The 20,265-nt window shown below is 44.4% G+C and overlaps 1 protein-coding gene across 2 annotated transcripts in view; it reads right to left on the bottom strand.

Moving 5' to 3' along the window:
• The window catches only part of AP2B1 (adaptor related protein complex 2 subunit beta 1), an 80,610-nt gene that overhangs the window by 37,276 nt on the left and 23,069 nt on the right, over window positions 1-20,265 (bottom strand). For both annotated transcript variants that reach the window (XM_055715604.1, XM_055715596.1), the window contains exons 6-13: window positions 19,410-19,600; window positions 17,032-17,253; window positions 16,021-16,141; window positions 13,733-13,828; window positions 8,937-9,052; window positions 7,663-7,828; window positions 7,049-7,147; window positions 3,858-4,117 (exon numbers count right to left, since the gene is read on the bottom strand). In XM_055715604.1, coding sequence (XP_055571579.1) covers window positions 3,858-4,117; window positions 7,049-7,147; window positions 7,663-7,828; window positions 8,937-9,052; window positions 13,733-13,828; window positions 16,021-16,141; window positions 17,032-17,253; window positions 19,410-19,600 — 1,271 coding nt within the window. The remainder of the gene's footprint in view (window positions 1-3,857; window positions 4,118-7,048; window positions 7,148-7,662; window positions 7,829-8,936; window positions 9,053-13,732; window positions 13,829-16,020; window positions 16,142-17,031; window positions 17,254-19,409; window positions 19,601-20,265) is intronic.

Here is a 20,265-nt window from a genome sequence, read left to right on the forward strand (position 1 = left end):
AATTGATTCCCCTCCATCAATAATTTCCTTTTCTCGGAATTAGGAGGCATGCTAATTACTAGTCTAGAAATGCTCATTTTACAGCTTCCAAAATCTCGTATCATATGCAGTCTGGCTATCTTCCACATTCACTTGCCACTGAACTTTACAAGGAAAGGAGAAAAAAAAAACCAAAACCACCACAAACCACCTGACTGTAGCTCCTGGAGATCTCATTACAATGTATTTATTCTTTAAATCCAGAGACGCTAATATTTTAGATAACTTAAAATCTATTTTATATCCTGTTGCCAGCAGTAACTGACAAAATTATTTCCAGCTCCTATCACTGCATATGCAGCCAACAGGTAACTGCACACAAATGCCATGGGAATCAGCATCCTGACAAGGTGTTTAACACCGGGGCTCCTTTGTAAGGATTGCAGCTCCTGATTTTGAGTAGCCATGATTCTCTTCCTTATCCTAGTTCAGTTACCGAGGGGAAAGCTTTAGCAACCGAGTATAAGCTGCTCCCAACTTCGGTGCCAAGAGGAAAAGATGTAGCATAAGGACTGCAGAATGAGTTAGTTACCAGGCAGCAGCAGCAAAGGGTTGAAAGCTTCTTTGCATTAAAAGCTTTAGACCCTTAATAGTACTAATATTAGTTGTCTTATCTGCTTCTCCCTTCAGCAGGGAGACTTCTGAGTATGCTGAACAGCTAACTAAAACATTTCTGAAGAGCAAGTGGTTACCACCATCCATTCCCACCCCCAACCTGAGAACAGGGTGGAACAGCATGTATGAGCAGAGGCACATTACAAGCCGGTAGTGCACACACTTGGTTCGTTCCCAGTATATAATCCCTTTAACACTACACCTCTTCAACACTTACTCATCCTTCTTCTGATGGAGATAAAGCAATCCTTCAAGGTCTTGTGTAACTGCAGTTGCCCCAAAGCCCAACAAGGTATTAGGAAAGGACAAAGCTAAGTCAGTTTGTATTAGAAAGCGAAACACCATGCCTTCCATTTCCCGTATGGAATGGGGCTCTTTAAAGAGATTTGTATAAACAACTTTGCATTTACTTTGAAAGAAAAATAATGAGTAAAGAATATGTGGGTTATAAAGGGCAAAAAGACTTGATACAAGCTTTATCCCTTACAGTCTCGGGCAGTGAGTAGCAGCTGGGTTTGCCCATGTGAGTTGGAGATTTCGCCCTCCAACGAGTTCAGCCTCCAGTGGTTCCCAGATGTTGGGTGTCACAAGGGATGCACACCAGAACCAAAGATCTCCTGCATCTGTGTGGAGCTGGAGGCTCCCACCCAAGTCCAACCAGACCCCTCCCTCTCCCAGTAGCCCTGAAAACATCTCCCCAAGTTTCCCAGCTGCATTATAGCTGAGCAGGGGTGGCGGGAGCCACCACATGAGGAAACACTGCCAAGCAATCAGGAGATTTCTCCCCCACTTTTAGGATTCATCTGCAACTCTATGACACTTGGGCTCATTGAAGAGGCAGGAACATCTCACCATCTGTGAGCTGTTCAATGGGTCTTCCCATCAGCTGGGAGCTGAAAGGAACCTATCCTACACCGCTTTGAATAAAAATGAAGTGAATCTAAACGCAATGTAGTGTATCCTGCCAACCATAACTAACTCCTCTAGGTTTTTACCCAGGAAGGCACCACTCCTCTAGCTACTTTGGCCCATCTACTCAAGGCCACACTATCTTGACTCTCTCAAGCCATATTAATTGTGGACGTCTCCACAATTCCATGCTTCCACCTCTATCCCACTGTGCAATCTGAAGGAAAACCTCCATCTCTAGTGGACAGGTCAGCCACCAGAACAGTCATTACCAGAGTGCAGAAGTATGAAGATAATTTCAGATAACTAGCTGAGGAGGTTATCTTTCACTGGGCACCCTTAACTTGCCTTAAAGCAACAGATTTTCATGTATGATTTCATACACATTCAGTACTAGAAAGAGGCAAACCAATTTCTTAGTAATTAGTAAAATCATACTGGCTGCACAAATTGAGGCCCCCCACAAGTGTGCTCCTGCAGAGCTGCTCACTGTAATCCTCGTGGCCAAGTGGCAATTTGGTATGCTGTGGCATGGCCGGAGGAGGTCTTGGCATCAGCTGCAATGTTTTACTGTCCTTCTGCTAATAGTAAAGCAGAAAACCACAGTAACAGGGTCTCTTTATGAGGTGAGCTCACACCAGAGAGGCCTGGTGTGCCATTAAGTAACACCACTCATTTTTTTAATTTACCAAACGGGCTAGAGCACTGCATCAGTATGCAGCATGCTCTGCTGAGCACCCTTCAGACCTTCCCCCAACTCTGGTTTCCTCAGCTTGCCGCCACTGATTAAAGCCTGAAGGTTTTATGTTGAAATAACAGATAATTTAGTAGTAACCACCAGTAGGGCAGTGTACAATACTGCTATCGTCAGAAAAGGGTTGGTCAGCAGACTGAGCACGAGCTACAAGAGTCAAGCCACATACACAGTACATGCAAGAAGCTAGTAAAAAGATGACTCCTTGCAAAAGCTGAATTCCTTGAGTTGACTAAAACCCCCTAAAACATTGGATTCTGCAGTGACCTGAAATGGGAAGGGTGGTAACACCGAAGACCAAAGCTACCCCCACCCCAGCTCTCTTCGTTACCGAGGCAAATCTTTGACTAGGAGAGGTAACTGCGGGAAGTGGCCACTGCTTTTCTTGTTTGACTGGTAGATTTGTGCTTGCTGGTCCTGGGTCAATGCAGCCAGACTTGATTTCATAGGCAGGGAGAAAACAACTCTGCTTCCCAAAGCTAGTCATTACAGAAATAGCTTTAGTTGCTAAGAATAGTAGAGAAGCGGTGTCAGAAAATAGAAAAGGAGCAGCATCGCACACCGATTTATCAGTGCAACAGGAAAAAAAAAAGCAAAAAAAAAGCACTCTAAATGTCACTTTGGGAATATTATTAAGAGGTAAGCCTGGAATACTCTGCCTCCTGCTGTAAAGCACACTTACATTTGTAATTAATACCATCAGTGCAAATAGCACTGCTTACCTGAATGAGGAACCATGGGGACAGGCTCAACAGCAACACTGCTGCAGCCCAGGAGTACTGTACCGTCTGCTCTGGTGGATCTAACCCACTTCCAGGACTGGGATCAACCGGGAAGCATCAATGCTCCAGATGATAAGCCAAATCATTTTCTGCCCATCCCCCAAAGGTTAGACAGAACTGTATCAGCCTAGCTGCCTTCTTTTAAGTCCAGTTTTCAGTGATAGGCTTTAGATGGCTCTTACACTCCCCCCTTGCTTTATAGGCATCAAGTGAGAAACGTAGTTTTACCAGTCCTTCCCCATTTCAAATTCCAACAAAGGATCCCTGTACTTGTTTGTTCCAGGAAACTGGTATTATTCTACACAAGTGAGGCTTGTAAAACTGTGCATTACAGCTGCAGTGGCTGAAGCATAAGCTCTTACAAAATCAAAGTAGTGTGTCCTTCTGAAAAATGTTTGTTTTTACCACAGTTCTCCTCCTCCTGGAAGTATGCCCTTGTGCCAGTTAACATGAGCATTTGAATAAAAAAAGCAGAAGCTTTGGTTAACAGGGCTTATAGCCAGTGCCTTCTCAAAATACATTGTATCTTCTCCTCACAGAACTTTGATACTTCCTCTATCTTCTGAGCTAGGAACTCAGAAACTAAATACCCCATTAAATTCTACAATGAAATGGCCCCTTGAATGACCTGCAAGCCCCTACACAATCAATTAAAAAAAAAAAGCCACTAGAGCGTTATAGAAGATCTTTGCATCTCTTGGACTGTTTGCTAGAAACAACTGACCCTTCCCATTATCATCACAGTTGCCTCAACTTACCTTCCATGGTGAATTGGCAAGTGCTTGCGGTGGATGCCGTGGCTCCCCTCCACAAAAGCGTTGGGTGGTTTGTGGTACACAGAAGCCAGCGACCCAATGTGGCAGATCAACTCATCTAGCAGAGTTGGTTCAATCAGATCGGTCTCCTCAGAAATAAGTGGCTTTTCTGAGAGGACCACTTCTTTGGCAGTCACTGGATCGGTGGAAAGAAGGCGCCAGTAGATGTAGCCACGATCCCGCAGGTCTGGGTTGTCAGAATCCTGAGACAAAGCAATAGATCAATCACAGGTTTGAAGCAAACTAATGCCTGTCATCACTTAGTTTTTCTAGCAGTGATTCTGCTGGATTAAAAAACCCCAACTATCCAGCAGCAAAAGTCACCAATTCCAGAGCGATGTTACAAACTGCTTGCTGTGATGAACATCCCAAAATTAAAAATGAGAACCAAAGTATTAACGCCTAGCTTCCTGCTCAGCTGGTCACAGAGCAAAAAGCTCAGGATTTACATCCCCAATTGCCCTGACCCACAGAGCTATCAACTCCTTCCCAAACTCCCCTGCCACTTGACATAACTGTATTAGGAGAACTCCAAAGGAATGTAGACGGAATGAAAGAACATGAGTCTAAATGACTCTGTCACATACTAAAAGCAGACGTGCAATACTGCATATTGTAACAGAATGATCCCAGATTCCTGGAAATATATGACTTACCCAAGGGCACTGCTGAACAAAAAGATGCTGCAGAGCTACAGGATGGATCTTAATAAGCCATATTCTTCGTACCAAAAGAGATCTTATTTATCCTGCCTTTTAGTTATCTAATGAAGTACAGAAAGACGCTAATGATACACAGTTAGGATACTTCATCAGTTCTCCAGCTGTCAATAATACCCTTGTTTTACTGCAGATACTTCTGCCTCTGCATGAAGCGCTAATTATTTCTCTCCTTTTCAAACAGCTCTGCCCAGAGCAGCAAAGTGAATGGTGATAGTTTGCAGCTAATGTCCTAGGCAGAGGGAGGTGGTGTGGTTTTATGTTGTAGTGCAACATGTTTGAACTGTTCATGGAAACAAGAGCTGGGATTTTTAATCTCCACATCAGCACAATAACGTTTCAGGCGTTTTTTGCGCCTGTAAAATTCTGGCAACATATCACACACCTCATTAGCCTTCCTCTTTAGTATTTCTCTTCCTCTTTTGTGATCTCATTCACGCTGCTGCTGACCTGCTGTAACCTGCCTCTCTGCTGTCTGTCTCAAGACATTCTCAGGCACATTGCAAAACCTTTATCTGTAACGAGACTGAGCATGCTAAGCTCGTTTTGCTCCTAAAGGATCTAGCTACAATGTCTGGGTCAACCGATAGATTTCTCTGCAGTACTGTTTTTCAGATTGATGGTGGAGTCGTGGACTCTTTACACCCTTCACCCTTAACAACTCCTACAAGACTCTCCGCACCCTGCCTGCGGCAGGCAGCTCACCATCAGGCAGGGCTTCTGCAAGAGCAGACATGAAAGACCACGTGTCCCTATCTACTTGCAGACAAATACAGATTCAAGACTGACTGTTTCTTCTTACGGCAAATAAACAGACTTGAAAAACTTCAGTGAATCTCCTGGAACAAGAGGCTCAGATCTTTCCTTTCCACGTTTCTCCCAGTTCTCTGCTCTCCAGGGCCTGCATGCACACCTGTGGCGCATACCAATGAACCCATGGTTACCTACCCATGCCAGACAAACAACAGCAATGGAGATGTAGAGGCTCTGTGCCATCCATTAGGTTACAGGCTTGCCAGGACCTTGATCGCTGCTACACATCTGTGTCCCTCCCATCCCCAGCTGCTTCATTGCTATTTTTACCAGTGTTGGCTGGATTAAGCTGGCTCCTGCTACAATCACACCTGCAGTTTGCTGTGCAGACATACCCTAAGAGACACTCCAAGTGCAACAATGCCTAAGCTGGGGAAAGAAACACACGTGTAATTATTCTCCCACTCAAGTGAAAAACAGTATCTCTACCTAGAAATCAGACCTTGAGGCATATGGCTTTTCTGTGTTTTACAGCCAGTTATCCTACATTGACTTATTATTCATATAAAATACAAGAAGGCAGACTGAATCAACATTTGTGACAAACAGAAAAAAACCCAGACACCTATTATATTCCTAGGGTGCCTTTAAGTGCTTTGTGACTCAGCATAGTAGGGTTTAACACTTAGTACCTTTCTTCTGTTGGGTTAGACAAATGATATAGCACATGCCCTTGGCCCACCCCTCTCTAAAGATGAGCCAGAGCCTGCCTAACAGCAGGTTTTGAAGCAAGAAAAGCCAATTTCTTGCCACTGACCAGTGCAACACCTCCAAAGGGATGAATAAAAGTGCCATGACTTTTTGCAGCAAAGAGGACCAAAAGGCCAACTAATGATCGATTCCAGGTTTTCTGCTCAGAAGTAATTGCAGCCCATCCAGAACAGCTGGGAGACTATTTTCATCACTTGACACAGCAGGTCTGGAGCAGAGCTGCTCTTTTTGGGCTACACCATCACACATTTACCCAAGTCATTACAGCCAGGGAGTACAGGAGGACTAGCTGAGGTCTTACCCACTCCTGCCACCAGGACATCTCCACTTCTGTCCCCCAGCTCAAGCCCAGCCCCACCCTCAGTGATCTGAGCTCATAACTCAGACCTCATGCATAAAAAATCCGGGATCTTAAGCCACTGTTACAGCCTCCAGTAAAGCTGCCACACTGGTCAACAGCATCCAAGTATAGAGGAAAAAAACCCTGACTTCATTTCTCTTTTCATAGCACTGCTTAAGCTTTGCTTTTCACAGAATAAAGTCTTTGCCAGGCCCTTTTGCTCTGTCATAGCTCCAGATGTTTTAACAGCAAGCCACCTTCAAGGTGAAAGCATTTTGATTTCTTCATAACTCTATCCTGTCCCTAACTTCATTTGGTGGGTGAACAGGGAAGGAATTAGGATGAAGCAAGAGATAAGAAGGAGAGAACAGATGCCAGATGGCATGGTAACAGGCACAGAGCAGCTTTTAAATCGAGTCTCTTTGGGAGAGAGAGGGGAACATGCTCGAATCTTATCTACTGCAAAGCTGACTGGCCTGGCAGATGGGAGACACCTCAGCAGGCCAACACAGTGTCTGGAGGGCTCTGGTTCACTGGATAGCTTGGCTTACCTGCGTGGCCAGGCTGAGGACCTGCTGAACCAGCTCCTGTGTCTCAGAAGGCTTTTTTAAGAACAGCTTCACTATAGCAGTCAGTAGGGTGAGCTGCACCTGAGGGAAAGGGACACAGCAGAGATTATAGAGAATTCATCCACGCTTTAGCAATGTCTCCCAAATCTCAACATCCTTTACTGATATGAAGCTCAAGTCCTACGCTTTATAACAGTATTAAACTATTCTTTGCCAGTGAAACCCAGGACAATGAGACTCAGACTCCTGCCTGTTGTGAAACACTTTCACAAATAACTCCCTGATCAGCACATTGAGTCTGTCATACTGTTACGCATCTCATCACTATCCTTCTGTATGTTCTGGTCCCTCCTCGGGCTATTCCCCCAGAAGCAAGCAATATCTAGAAATCCCTCCTGTTCTGTCTTACCCTTCCAAGAAGACAAGTTTGGCAGATACAGACAATAGAGCAAGTCTACAGACTCCCAAGAGTTTTATTTTAGCCAAACATTAAAGTTTTCCTTGGGAGGTATTTTCTGACCACTGCAATATTTACTGCCCATCCCATACATACACTGCATGAAACACTATAGATAAGATGCACAACACAATTTTACCTGAGTACTTTCATCGTGGAAGCCCTCCAAAAAACTCTCCAGCAGCTCATCTGCATTGTCAATTCTTTCTGCGTATTCGCCCACTATCCAGATCATGGCAGCTCTGGCATCTGGTTCATCCAGGGAATCTAGGTTCTCGCACAGAGTGGCAATGATGCTTTCATACCTGATTCAGAGTACAGGTGAATTACTGGGGTGAATTCAACTGGTGTTACTCCATCTCTGCCCACATGATTCTGCAGAGAATCCTGCACTGAATTACAATGTCTTGCATTTCTATGCAACAAGCAGCATTTTCACTCAACTACAGAAGATACTCCTAGGAATTTTCTCTTTCCAAGCTGTGCACTAAGATCTCACAGGGTCCTCAAGAGCTTTGCAAGTTAAACTGCAAGACCACCCAGATGCAGAATTCAAGACAAAGCTGCCTCCCTCTCTGTTTTGCTTAAGGGAACACTTGATCCAACAGTTCAAAGAGATCCTGTATCAGATCCTGCAGCCTCACTGGTGTCTTCAGACTGGTAACGCTGAGCTAGATATTACACTTCCCCACAGGCTTTGCTGTAAAACAGACAATACACTCTAATCATTTAGCCTCCCCTATTCCCACACATGGGTATCCCTGTCATAAGCAGACTATCTTGTAACTGACAGCAGAAATTGCCAGAGAGGTCTGCAGATGTCCCATATTATTTTTTAGGTGATCATAAAGTCTCGGCTGAAAGACATTGCTTCTGTTCTGTAGTTGAAGAGACAAAATCTTATTGCAGAAACAGCTTAAAAGAAGCTCAGTATGCTCAAGCCAGAGAGAACACTCGATGGAGAAAGCCAGCAGCGTTTTGCTCAGCACAATCTGACTGGGATCTCAGACCATGAGAGCCATGAACTTTCATGGCCCTATATATTAGCCTTCTAGAGGAGACAAGCAAAACCCAAAGCCCGACACTGTAAACTTGGTCAAATTTTCCTCCTGGCGTTCCCTGTAAGAGCTGTACTAGCTTTTGACTAAGGCTTATACTCAGCATCAATACACAGCGGTGGGGAAAGAAAAGCTTTCAATTCAAACTAATAACGTGTCAGGCTGATATGTCATCTACAGCCACCATCCGAATCCTATCATACTAGGAGCTAGAATCAGAATGGTCACTGCTTTCCAGCCAAATGCTCACTTTTGCTTCCAAGCCCTGGTAAACTACGCTGGGTGAGTTTTACATTGCTTTATTCTGATGCTAGCAGGCAATGGCTTCCAAAAACCTTATGCTACTTTCACATACTTGTTGGGGTACTTGCGGAAGATGTCTCTGATGACAACGATGGCCTCCTGGACCACATAGTTAACCTTGGTCTGGATGAGGTCCAGCAGTGTGCTCACACAGCGCTCCGCAGATTGCTAGAGAAGAACAGAACAATATAATTACAAGCTGAAGAAACACTCCTTCCCAGCCCACAGCACATGCTGAGAAACATGCTGAGAAAAGGTCCAGAAGCAGGGGGGGGGGGGGGGGAAAAAAAAAAAAAAAGGGATGACAGCTACCAACTCAATATGCATGTCCAGAAAAAAACCTACAAGTTGACATACAAGTTGACAAGTGCTTGTGTATTACAGTGGATACACCAGCTGACTCCAGCTCCTGCAAAAAGTAACGGTTGAAGCAACTGTGCCAGTAGATAGCTGGATCACCACACGAGATCTTCAGAACATTGCCTGCATTACTTCTTACATGACCCTCTCGCTGGCTAGCAGTCAGAACAGGCCACTGAATGAGCTCTCTTGGACTTGCCCAAGCTGTGGCAACCAGAGCTGGGAGAACATTGATAGGGATTGCTGGAAAGCGTCTGGGGAAGCTAGAAGGCAGGAGAAAACCATGCTGACAATCACACTGCAAGAACAGCAGCAAAAAGCAGCTCACACCAGCAAGAGGTTGAGTATTTTTGGGGTAAGCTCACTAGCAACACATGAAGACACAGCTATAAATAGAATTCCAGCTGCTACTAATGCAGCTTTCATATTAATTAGTTCAAAATTCCCAGCCACAGGCACTGTAAGATAACAAGGACTGGACACTGGAATGCTTCAGGAACCAGAACTGGAGCTGGAAGCAAGTAATTCAGGGATGATATTCCCGAATAGCACAGTGAGGCAGGACAGCACAGGAGCAACCAACTCCAGCACTGGAAAGTCTCAAATAAGGACAGTGATTTGGCTATTAGCAGAGCACATATGAAGCCTCATTACACAGCTGGTGATTAATGTGAGAAGCAGACTGCTCACGACACTGCCTAGGCAGTCACCATCCGAACATTTATAAAGCATTCAGGATTGAGACAAACATTGTAGGGCACAAGCAATAGCAATGTAGGTGGATTTTTCAATTCAAGTGAGCTATCAGTCCCCTTCCCTTTCAGCGCACTTAAAGCTTGGGGAGGAGGAGGAGGAGGAATGAAATGGCATTAAGTCACAGGAATCAGTTTTTTGAGAATGGGCAAAAAAATCTTAAGGATAAACCTCAAGACTTGAAGAGCTGAATATAGAACAAGCAGAGACTAAAACCTCTCTGTGATTTCTTGCTCTTGTGACTCTGGCTGTGGTACCTTACAAAGTGCCAACGGTGGCAATGCTGGCATGGCAATCAGCCAAGAGAGAGGACACTATAAACCAGCAGCTGCTCTGTTTTTGCAAACTGGCACTGAAGGCTACACGATTCTCCCCCCAAATTCACACCAAACTGAAAAAAAATCCAACACAATTAGTATCAGAGTAAGGACAGGTATCATATAAAATTATGTGATTGGTATCATATTTTTTTACGATACCTCTCCCTCCTTACCACAGCTTTACAGGTACTATGCCACTACAGCAGCTATGAAATGGCAATCTGACAATGTCCTACTCTGATCTCTTCTGTTCAAGAAGAGAGAGATTTGAGGTCTGTGACCTGGAAGACACTTCCATTTCATGGAGACTGACCACAGACCTGGCTCCACACAGATCGCCACCGCTCACAGTGGGACCTCCACTCAAAGTCCTTGCAAGACAGATGCTTCAGAGCTTGCAATTTCATCCCTTACCAGTTTCTCAACAAGCATCACTATGTTTTAACAAGTCGCCTTAAGGGGCACTTGGGGTAAAGTTGACTTAGGACAGGTTTACTCTATAGAACCAACAGCATCAGTCACTGTTTGCAACAAGCTGTGCAGCCCTGTCAGAGTCTACAGCTAGCAACATTTTAAGAGCTCCAGCATTCAAGGAAAAGCAAATTAAGGTTTCTTTTTCTTTTCTTTAGATGCTTTGAAGCATGATTTTTCCCAGAAGAACAAAATACCCTCTTTGAAATATGCAGTATTGATTTTGAGCCCAGAAGTCCCTTGGAAAGTGACCAGTCACGTGGGCACATGCACAGCCGAGGAGTACCTCTAACAGAATTTTTCTCTACCAAAATACACGTCAGCTCACCCCATCCCTTGTAAACACATTGCTGTTTGAAGGTGGACATCCCTGGGGAATGCAGTGCTCTGCAAACTGATGAAAGATTGCCCCAACCAGCACAGCTCTCAAGTTGGAGTGAGAAAGGACAACCAACCAACATCAAAATTGCTTTGTTTTTCTGCAGAAACCAAATGAAAGTCTGCAAGATTACTGAAGTAGCACATACCATGCTCACAGCCATAAACCTCAACGATTTCTAAGAACCAGGCTGCTGACAGAATCTCCTGGAACAGAGACAATGCCCCTCTAATATGGCTCCTTCTGCTTCTCCTTTGCTCCAGAAGAATCACTGTTCTTACTGCATCCACTTTATTTCCTTTTCCCATGAGTGGTCCTTGGTTTTCTTACCATCAAAGCATCAGATGACTGCTTCACCTAGTGCTGTCAACGGAGCAAACTGATGCACAAGCCAGATACAAGTCTAGCTACACTGCACAGTCTGCTGTGGATATACTCAAGCTAACTCTGAGCCCAGCTAGTCTATCCACATGAAATGTCGTCGTTCTGACATCCCCAAAATCAATATGACTACTTAAGCCTGGGCAAAATCCATCAGCCTTGCTATCCCTTCCCAATAGACATTTACATTTCCAAAGCAAGCGCTACTTCTGCTGTGCACGGCTGTGCAGCGAAGCTAGTGCCACACCTGCTCCATGGCACACATCACAGCAGACAAATTTATTTACTGTCTTACTCTTCTAGGAGAGACAATTAGACAAAAAGTAGGATCCTGGAAGGCAGAGCTGAGGTTCCTCATGAATACCCATTCATCAACAGCTCCTGCTGGCTGTGCCCTATGTCAAAAAGCAGATTTCTAAGCCTTGGGAGCTTGGACACTGATGGCTGAGAGAATGCTCTTCCATTAGTCATAACTCACAGTGCAAACAGCCTCTAGTAAACACAGATGCACTGGGGACAGGGATTAACCTAGAGATGAGGACACCGTAATGACTTGTTCCGTATTTGTCCTCTTTAAAGCTGACTCTTGTCAGAGGAGTAAACAGACCTCATCTTTAGCTGCAGTGTCTTCAAAGGAGCGTTGCTAAAAATCAAGGTTAATGCTACCTATTGAGACGCAATTACACAGTTACAGGGTCACTGCAAATTTGCTGGGACATTCAATATGCAAAGGACTAATAATAATATGACCACCATGGTATCAGAGATGGGAAGAAAGAATGTGTGGGATGTGGGCAGGAACAGGTAAAAACTTCTAAAAACCCCTTGATACTGCAGGAACACACCACCTTTCATGTGAAACTAGGACAGATACATGGCCAAATCCTAGCGAGAAACTCCCTGCTGACAACTAAGGCGAACTCCCACTCCCCAGCACAAGCACCAGTACAAAAAGGACTGCCACAGCTTCTTTTGACTTCTCAGTAGCCCTCTTCCATCCTCAGGTGGATTTTCTACTGTCACTGCTGTGGCTCTGTCCAGACAACCTCCTGCCTGCACACAGCGTGGAAGAAGCATGCTTGGATTTTGAACTGCAGACATGAAATAGAGGCAGCAATCACTCTTGGGCCATGCTTAAAAGAAAGTCCATGGCAGTGATAAGTCTTTAAGAGCTGGAAGGAAGAGAAGGCTGCATGGACAGAAGTTGGTGTCCTCTTTACGCAGACTTACAGCAGTTTAGCTGAAGTAAGGGAAACCTGTGCACTGACACTATAGTCAGCTAGGAATGATCAGTTTTTTATTTAAATCTGCTGTCAGGCAATGCTCATGGGAACACTTTAGCAAAAGCTAAATGAGCTCAGCTGAAATTATGTGATATTTTGCACTTGGTTATCAGTTTACTGGAAAGTACCAACAGCACAGCATAAGTCTTCCCTCTCCTCGCAGGTTTTCTGAGCTCCTGTCAGGCATACCAGATTCATTTACAGGGAAATTAACAGAGACATCACTAAAAAGTACATTCTCTTACGAGTTATTTTGTTGGATGTTCAACTGGAGAGGATGTTTCAGACTGTTGTTTTGGATAACTGCAGAGATTCTTGGGGACTTACCTGCATAACCGTCTAGGCTAAAGAAAGCATGCTCCAGATGAAGCTACAATCTACACAGACCTTTAACACTAGATAAGCAGATAGTCACTCTGGGCAAATAGCACTTTAGTGCCCCAAATCTCTAATTCCATGCCAGTGTGTTCTATTCAGCTGAAACAGGGAGGGGGGACACCCAAAACATTTCATAATACTGAGTTCCTCTGCACAATCTCTTCTCCTTCCCCCTCCAAAAGGGCAGGCCACAGCTAATAAAGGAGGTCCTCATGGATAAGTGGTCATTGTTCCATTGAAGCCAGTGCAGGAAAATACTTCATTAAGAATGATTTAGCTGCCTTGCTCTGCCTGCAAGCTAAGGTTTAAGAGGAGCACACTACCCTCCTGTGATGTACTCAACTGGAGCTCACGAATCTTACTGTTCATGCTAGGGCTTTGCTCACGAGCATGATATATCCAGGTCACTTGATATCATCACAAGAGCAAAGCAACTTTATGTAAAACAGGAACAAGATGGCAAAGCCCATCACTGTTTTTGAAAAGAGAGAATCACAGAAAAACTCAAAACTCAGATACTTGCCTCAACCTTAATGGCACAGCGCCCAATTGCTCGGACAGCCTTGCGCACGAAGTCAACATCCACCTCAGTAGCGTATTCCTTGAGCTCTGCCAGGACCTGCAGAGAAAGCATCAACCTGAGTCCCTGGGGTCACACAGAGAGAACATCCCACTCTGACAAGCGATGCTACTTGAATTCCAGAACGCAAGCAGGATGTATTCTTCCACAGCTGGCCACACACATCCAAAGCTAACACCGCTCAACTCTGCGGTCAGTCTCTCTCTGAAAACCCACTGGCGTGGGTTAGGCAGCAAGACTTGGTTTACGCTGGCCAAAGCCAAAAGATGGCTCAGTCTAGTTATTTTCAAATTTCCCTGAACAAAAGCTGAGGGCAATATCAGCCCTGCCAAAGTTAAACGCTGCTATTCCTTCTTACATTGATAATGCAGTGAAGTATGTAGATTTTACATATGGTTTATTGTACTTATTGTTCTACATTCACCGCATGCAAAGCTCTCAGCAACAACCATTTTTGCACTCTCCTTTTCTGTGCAGAGATGAACCTCTGGATCCAAAAGGATACAGAGGAGATCTGCGGACACCCTGGAACCCCTATACAGAGATAAATAATAGTGTGAAGATACTTCCCTTCTGAAGAATAACATTAACTAATTTTGACACTTTTTTTTTTCGCTAATGGAAACTGAACAACAGCTTAAACCAGGACCTGCTGGGATCTTGCAGACCACCAAATAAAAAGCTACTTTGTCTTAAACAAATAATTTAGCTTAGAAAAAAGGATTTCAAAGAAAGACCCTACGCCATTTATATTCCCTCAAAATCCTATTCGTTTCAGTTTCTCATGTCAAACACGTTATCAGGAATTTCATTGCGATATCATAAATAGATTGCAAGGGAGAGGTGAACAGCACAAATTGAGACAGTTATTTGAAAAATCTCTAGTCAATGCAAATTGCTCAGAACAATGACAAGATAAAGAAGCCTTGAAGGGCCAGACTGCAGACAAATAAATCTGCAAGGAGTAGACAAGACATCTGTGTTTTGAAGTTTTATTATTTCCTTGAATGATCTATGTGGCACAGTACGTGGAGCACCCAGGTTCAGTAGCTTATTTCAAATTATTTTCAAGCTTATTTTCAAATACTGCCTGAGCCTGAGTGACTCTGATACCACCGGTCTGCTGCCTTGGTCCAGAACAGACAGGCACAGGGATGAAGAGTCCTGACAGGCTGCACAGGGAGGATGCCAGCAGAACCATGCTCTCCTTGGGTCTCGTTTCAGGGCATGTTTGTGGTGAAGCCTGCGTTGTTTTTAGGAATGCCTCTTTAGAACCAGGAAGAGATTCGTTCATTAGTCTGTAGATTCCCAGTCCCAGACTCTGCCCTCCAGACACCATTGCCTTTCATCCAAACAACCTGCATTATCTAAACATTATGTATTGAAATTCGTATGGAGCCTACCGAGATTAACTAGAAAATGCTGAATACACTCTCATGGAAACTGATCTTTAAAATGTTTTCCATGTCCCCAGCACAAAAGGGGCACAAACTGCCTTGCTCTGCTCCAGAGAACATCAGGGAGCGCTGGAGAGAGCTGCTTAAAAATGTCACATTAAATGAAATTGCTCTGTGACAATTAGGATAGGACAACAATAGCACTAACCAGAGGCAAAATGCAGAATGATTAAGTGTTAGGCCTTGTGGCCAGGGTCACATGGGAGAACACTTCCTTTAAGAACGGAATTCGGATTAAAACAACATCAAATCCAAGGAGAATCTACACTATAAAGCAGTCTCAATTCAGTTTAGCTCTGTGCTATTTCCACTCTGAAAGCAGGTGACACAAAATAAAGGTTATTTGTGCTCCAAGGAGTGCCTGGGCAATGGTTTAACAATTTAACTCATACACCTGAAATCCACACTTCAGTAATGTTTGGCCTTTCTCATTGCCTCCATTACAGGCACACCTCTCACCTGAAAAAAGCCTCTCATTCCAACCTCACCTCTAGCAGTGACTCAGTTGACAGAAGACATCAGCTCTCCTCCTGGCATTGTAATCTGTAAACCAAGATCTACCTAATGGTCACTATCCACTATTAACATTTAAATTATGGAGGAAACTCCAACACCTCCTCTTAAGTAGCTGCAAAGAGCACTATACCAGGGACAGTGATGCCTAAAAGCCAGGACAACAGTAGCAGTAGTTGCATACACCCTCATGCAAGGACCACGAGAAGGTTTTCCATCCCCAGGATACATACAGAACACATCACAAGTTCCTCAGCTGACCTGGGCAATGTTTGCTTGAGAAGCCAGGCGGATCATGATGTCCAGTTTCTCCAGTTTGACATAGATGGGGTCATTGTACTTCACAAAGAACACCTTGATTTCCTGCTTCAGGATTTCAGGCCTGGAGGGAACATAAGGTTGTTTCACTCAAGACTGGTAAAAACAGTGGGCTCTATCCTAACCAGAGGTATCTTTTGTTTAGAAACCTACCCAAACATTCACTAAGAAACAGAATGGTGTCACTTTGTGCCCAGGACATGCAAACAAACATATGAGAACAATTTGAAGAAAGTTAGAAGGATGGAAAAAAAATTTTTTAAGTAAAAAATGCAGAATTCAAGTCTAACTATGCCTACATCTCTATGTCCTTTATTTGAGCTGCTGAGCCAACCACTGCAGTCAGTCAGCGGATGACAGTATTTTTAGTGAAAGAATAATATCCTTATCTCAATGCAAAACCCACCTACAAACTCATTTTCTGCTTTCACTTGCAAGATGCCAGTGCTTGTAACGCTGCCCTGAACACAATCACCAAGTGCTATCCAACCTATCCCACCTTTCCAGTAAGGAACAACAGTCCTTAAACATGCATGTGGGTATAAACTGGTGAAAAAACCAACACACTGTACATCAATGTGTCACCAGCCAGGTTTTTCTATGCTGAAGAGAATTAGCATAGGCACACTGAGTTTCTACAGGTCACTATGACCTGCATAATTACACTCTCCTTCCTATTTGCAATCTGATTTATAGTCTAAAGAGAAGGCAGTTCTTACTGCTCTTAAAAAGGCAGTGAAGAGAGAGGCAGGTAAAGAAATACTGTATGATACTGTATCACAAGGATGCTGTAAAGAAAGTTAATTCAGGCTGCCGGGGTCATGAGGCTAATCTGTCCCTCAAGGGATCCGAGCCTGGATTAAACGAAGTTCTGTGCACATGGAAATATCTGAAGGTCTGAGATAACTAGATGCCCTCTGACAACCCAGGAATAACACCCCCCTGAGGCTTTACCTTTTCTGCACAATCAAGTTGATGTTCCTCAGGGCAACATACTGAACTTCGGGCTCTCCAGACAGCAGGGTCACCAGTGGAGGGGCAAGTTTCTTCAGCAGCATGTTGTAATAATCAGAGTCCTTGGGAAGAAGCTCCAGGAACTTCATCAAGACCTTCACTGCTGACAGCACCACTGCCGAGTTGGCGTGAGACAGCCGAGGGGTCACCCGTTCACAAATACTGGAGACAGAGGAGTAAGAAAGCGTTCACACCTATTTCAGAATGGCAAGTATTTCAGATCTTACCTGAATTTAATAGATAGTACGTGGCTGAAAGCAGCTTCTCAGACACCACTTTGACTTGGTTCTGTTCAGAAAGAACAGGCAAAGTCCTGCTTTCCTGAACGCAGCAGGAAGCAAACAAGAATGGACTTCTCTCACAGCTTCAACTTTCTCTCCTGCCTCAGTTAGCTCAGGAACCCTTCCAGCTCTCAGCATTACCATCCCAACACAAGTTCAGTTATTAGGGCTTTCTGCCTTTGCCTGGTGGTATTCTCATCTATCACTTACAAACACAACCTTACCAAGATGTTTAACACAACAGCTATCAGAAAAACACTTTAACCCCCATACAATCATCCAGAGTTGATATACACTTCTGGTTCGCTTGGGGGGGTTGCTACCATTTCAACCATTTGTTTCTGCAAAAAACCAATGCTTTCCGTTCTCTGAAGATAAAGGGAAAGGGTGACCTAAATACCTCCCAGGTCTTAGCTTCACCACTTGCCTCCATGGATCCTATAATCAACAGCATCCTAAACAACCCATTCCAAGCAGAAAGGAAGTTTGGGTTCATATGGTCTTTCTGACAGCATCTGTCAAGTTTCTTCCCACCCCCTCCTGCATACTGCTAACCCAGAACAATCTTATTCCCATCTGTGCCTCCTGAAGCTTCTTCCCCTGAAGAATTTGCTTTCAGCCACTCTAGAAGGGAAGCAGCATGGCTAAGTGAAGAGCAGCGGAGTCAGAACTGGGGGCAGTCCCCAGCTGCCTCTGCCCCAGGTCACCTGGCATGAATGATGAAGCCAAAGCTGCTTCACCTCTCCATACCTCGGTTTCTCCATGCACAGGGGTTACGATACCAGCCTTGCTGTAAAGGAGAACACTACATAAAACTAGGTGCTGTCATTTTATCTGAAATAAGGCAGACTCTGAGAGCCAAACTCCACACAAAGTAGTTACTGCCCACCCAGTTTTATACACCACTCTTCAGAGGAATGACAGATGAGGAACTGGGACATGTTCACAGTTGTTCAAACTAGTGGTCCCTTTCTGACAAAGCTAGGATAATACTGGCTTGACACCCTGGAGATCTCTGCAGGCTTCTAGCACTCATTAATAGCTGTTTCTGGCACAGAAACAGAACACAAGGGGAAGGGAGGCGGCAAAAAAAAACATCTGCAAGACTACTGGCAGGCTTGCGTGTTTTTTTTTTTTAAAAAAAAAAGTGGATTACTTGTTGCACCTTAAAAAACAGTCAATGAAGAAACCCATCAAATTTGAAAGGGTCTGCCCAGGATTTTGCACGTGGGCTTGCGTCCCTTCCTCCCCGTCTATCTCCCACCTCCACCCATCATCTACATGAAATATATCAAGTCTGAGAATTCCCTATTCCAAGTATTTCTTCTTGTTGGTTCCTTGTTCTCATGGGTACAGAATCTGACTTTCTGTGATTCTGGACACAGATGAGGAGGCGGCTTGAAACGCATCAATTAACACTCTACATACCTAAACCCTAAGGTCTTTGTATTTAGGTTTAGTCATTGCAGCTAAAGGTAAAAGCACAGGGCTGGATTTGTAGTGAAAAGAAAAATAATTTACCTTTCTTTTCAGTTCTATCATACTACAGACTAGTTTTTAGTTGGAAAATATATTCAAATCTCGGACCTGTAGTACTTTTGGAAGCTCCCAAACCTATAAGGGCTTCTTGCCTTTCAAAGTAGCAAAACTAGATTTGAAAGCTCTGCTTTAAAGCAGAAAATCCTCTAAACTGTGCCTCCATTGTTACAGGTTTGGTCTTGGGGTGATCGCTTCTTAGTCGTGCCAGTTCCTCTAAGAAGGAGCCTTTTAAATGGAAGCGGGGGAAAAAAAAAGCTAACACTAAACAGAGAAAGCGGCTCTTGGAAGGGAAGGGGCAGGTTTCCAGGTCAACCCAAACTACCAAAAGTTGTCTCCCTTTTAAACCTTTTACTTTAAGTCTTAGTTGTGCTGTTACAGACCTCAGACACCGCTGTTATCACAAGCCCTCTCCAGAGGTGTAACACTGCCAGGAGCCTGCAAGTACCCTGCTACTAAATAACCCCAAGCAGCCCGTGGAAAGAGCAGGAACCACTGTACCTCTGAGCTTCGCGATCATCCTTGGGATTGTAGTTGGACAGACAGTCCAGGATGAAGATCTGGCCCCACTCGGTGCACTCGTTTAAAGCTGTCAGCAGCTTGTTAATGTTCTGAGGGTTCAAATCCAGCAGGTTGCTGTTGGGATGCGATTCACTGATTTCTGACAAGGCAGCCACAGCGTTCGCTACCACCTGGGAAAAAGAGACAAGAAGAGGAGTTCTTTGCTAGCATGCCACCAGGGGCTTGGCAGGGATAAACTTGAGTTTAGTGTGGGTAACACGTGCGAAACAGACACGGAGATCCTGGCTTGCACTATCAACTGCTCAGCAGCAGCCTCCACTTCATTCATCCAAGCCTTCAGGGACCTGGTACAACCTCACAACCAACCTGGAAAGCCCAAGGCTTGACTCTAACCTTGCTCTTTGCCAAAATTTGAAGAATCTCTTGGGGAGAAAGTGAAGGAATAGCAGCACAGCTGGAGGGGGCTGCCGACACACAGAGGCAACGTGAAAAGCCAGCATGGTGCAACGAGCATTTTGCTAGAGAAATTACAACTTGGAAGTATTTTTGTTGAAGATAAACAAAAGTTAAAGTCACGTCTGGACAGAACAGGGACCTGGGACCAGGACCTCATAAGAGACTTTACTCTGGAGGGAGCTAGAGATGGCATCAGATGTCTCCCCATGGAACACGAATATCTCGCCTTCCTGCAGGCTCCAGATTGCTACCCTGGCTTGCTTCAAGTAGGCATCATTTCCCCCCCACCTCCAGGAGATGCTCAACAGATATAGTCAAGGTCTCAATATTGGTCTCCAATTGTCCTACTTATTCAGGAACGTACGCCTCTTGCCTAATT

Source organism: Falco cherrug, chromosome 1 (genome assembly GCF_023634085.1).
Source record: "Falco cherrug isolate bFalChe1 chromosome 1, bFalChe1.pri, whole genome shotgun sequence".
In the NCBI taxonomy this organism is placed as follows: domain Eukaryota; kingdom Metazoa; phylum Chordata; class Aves; order Falconiformes; family Falconidae; genus Falco; species Falco cherrug.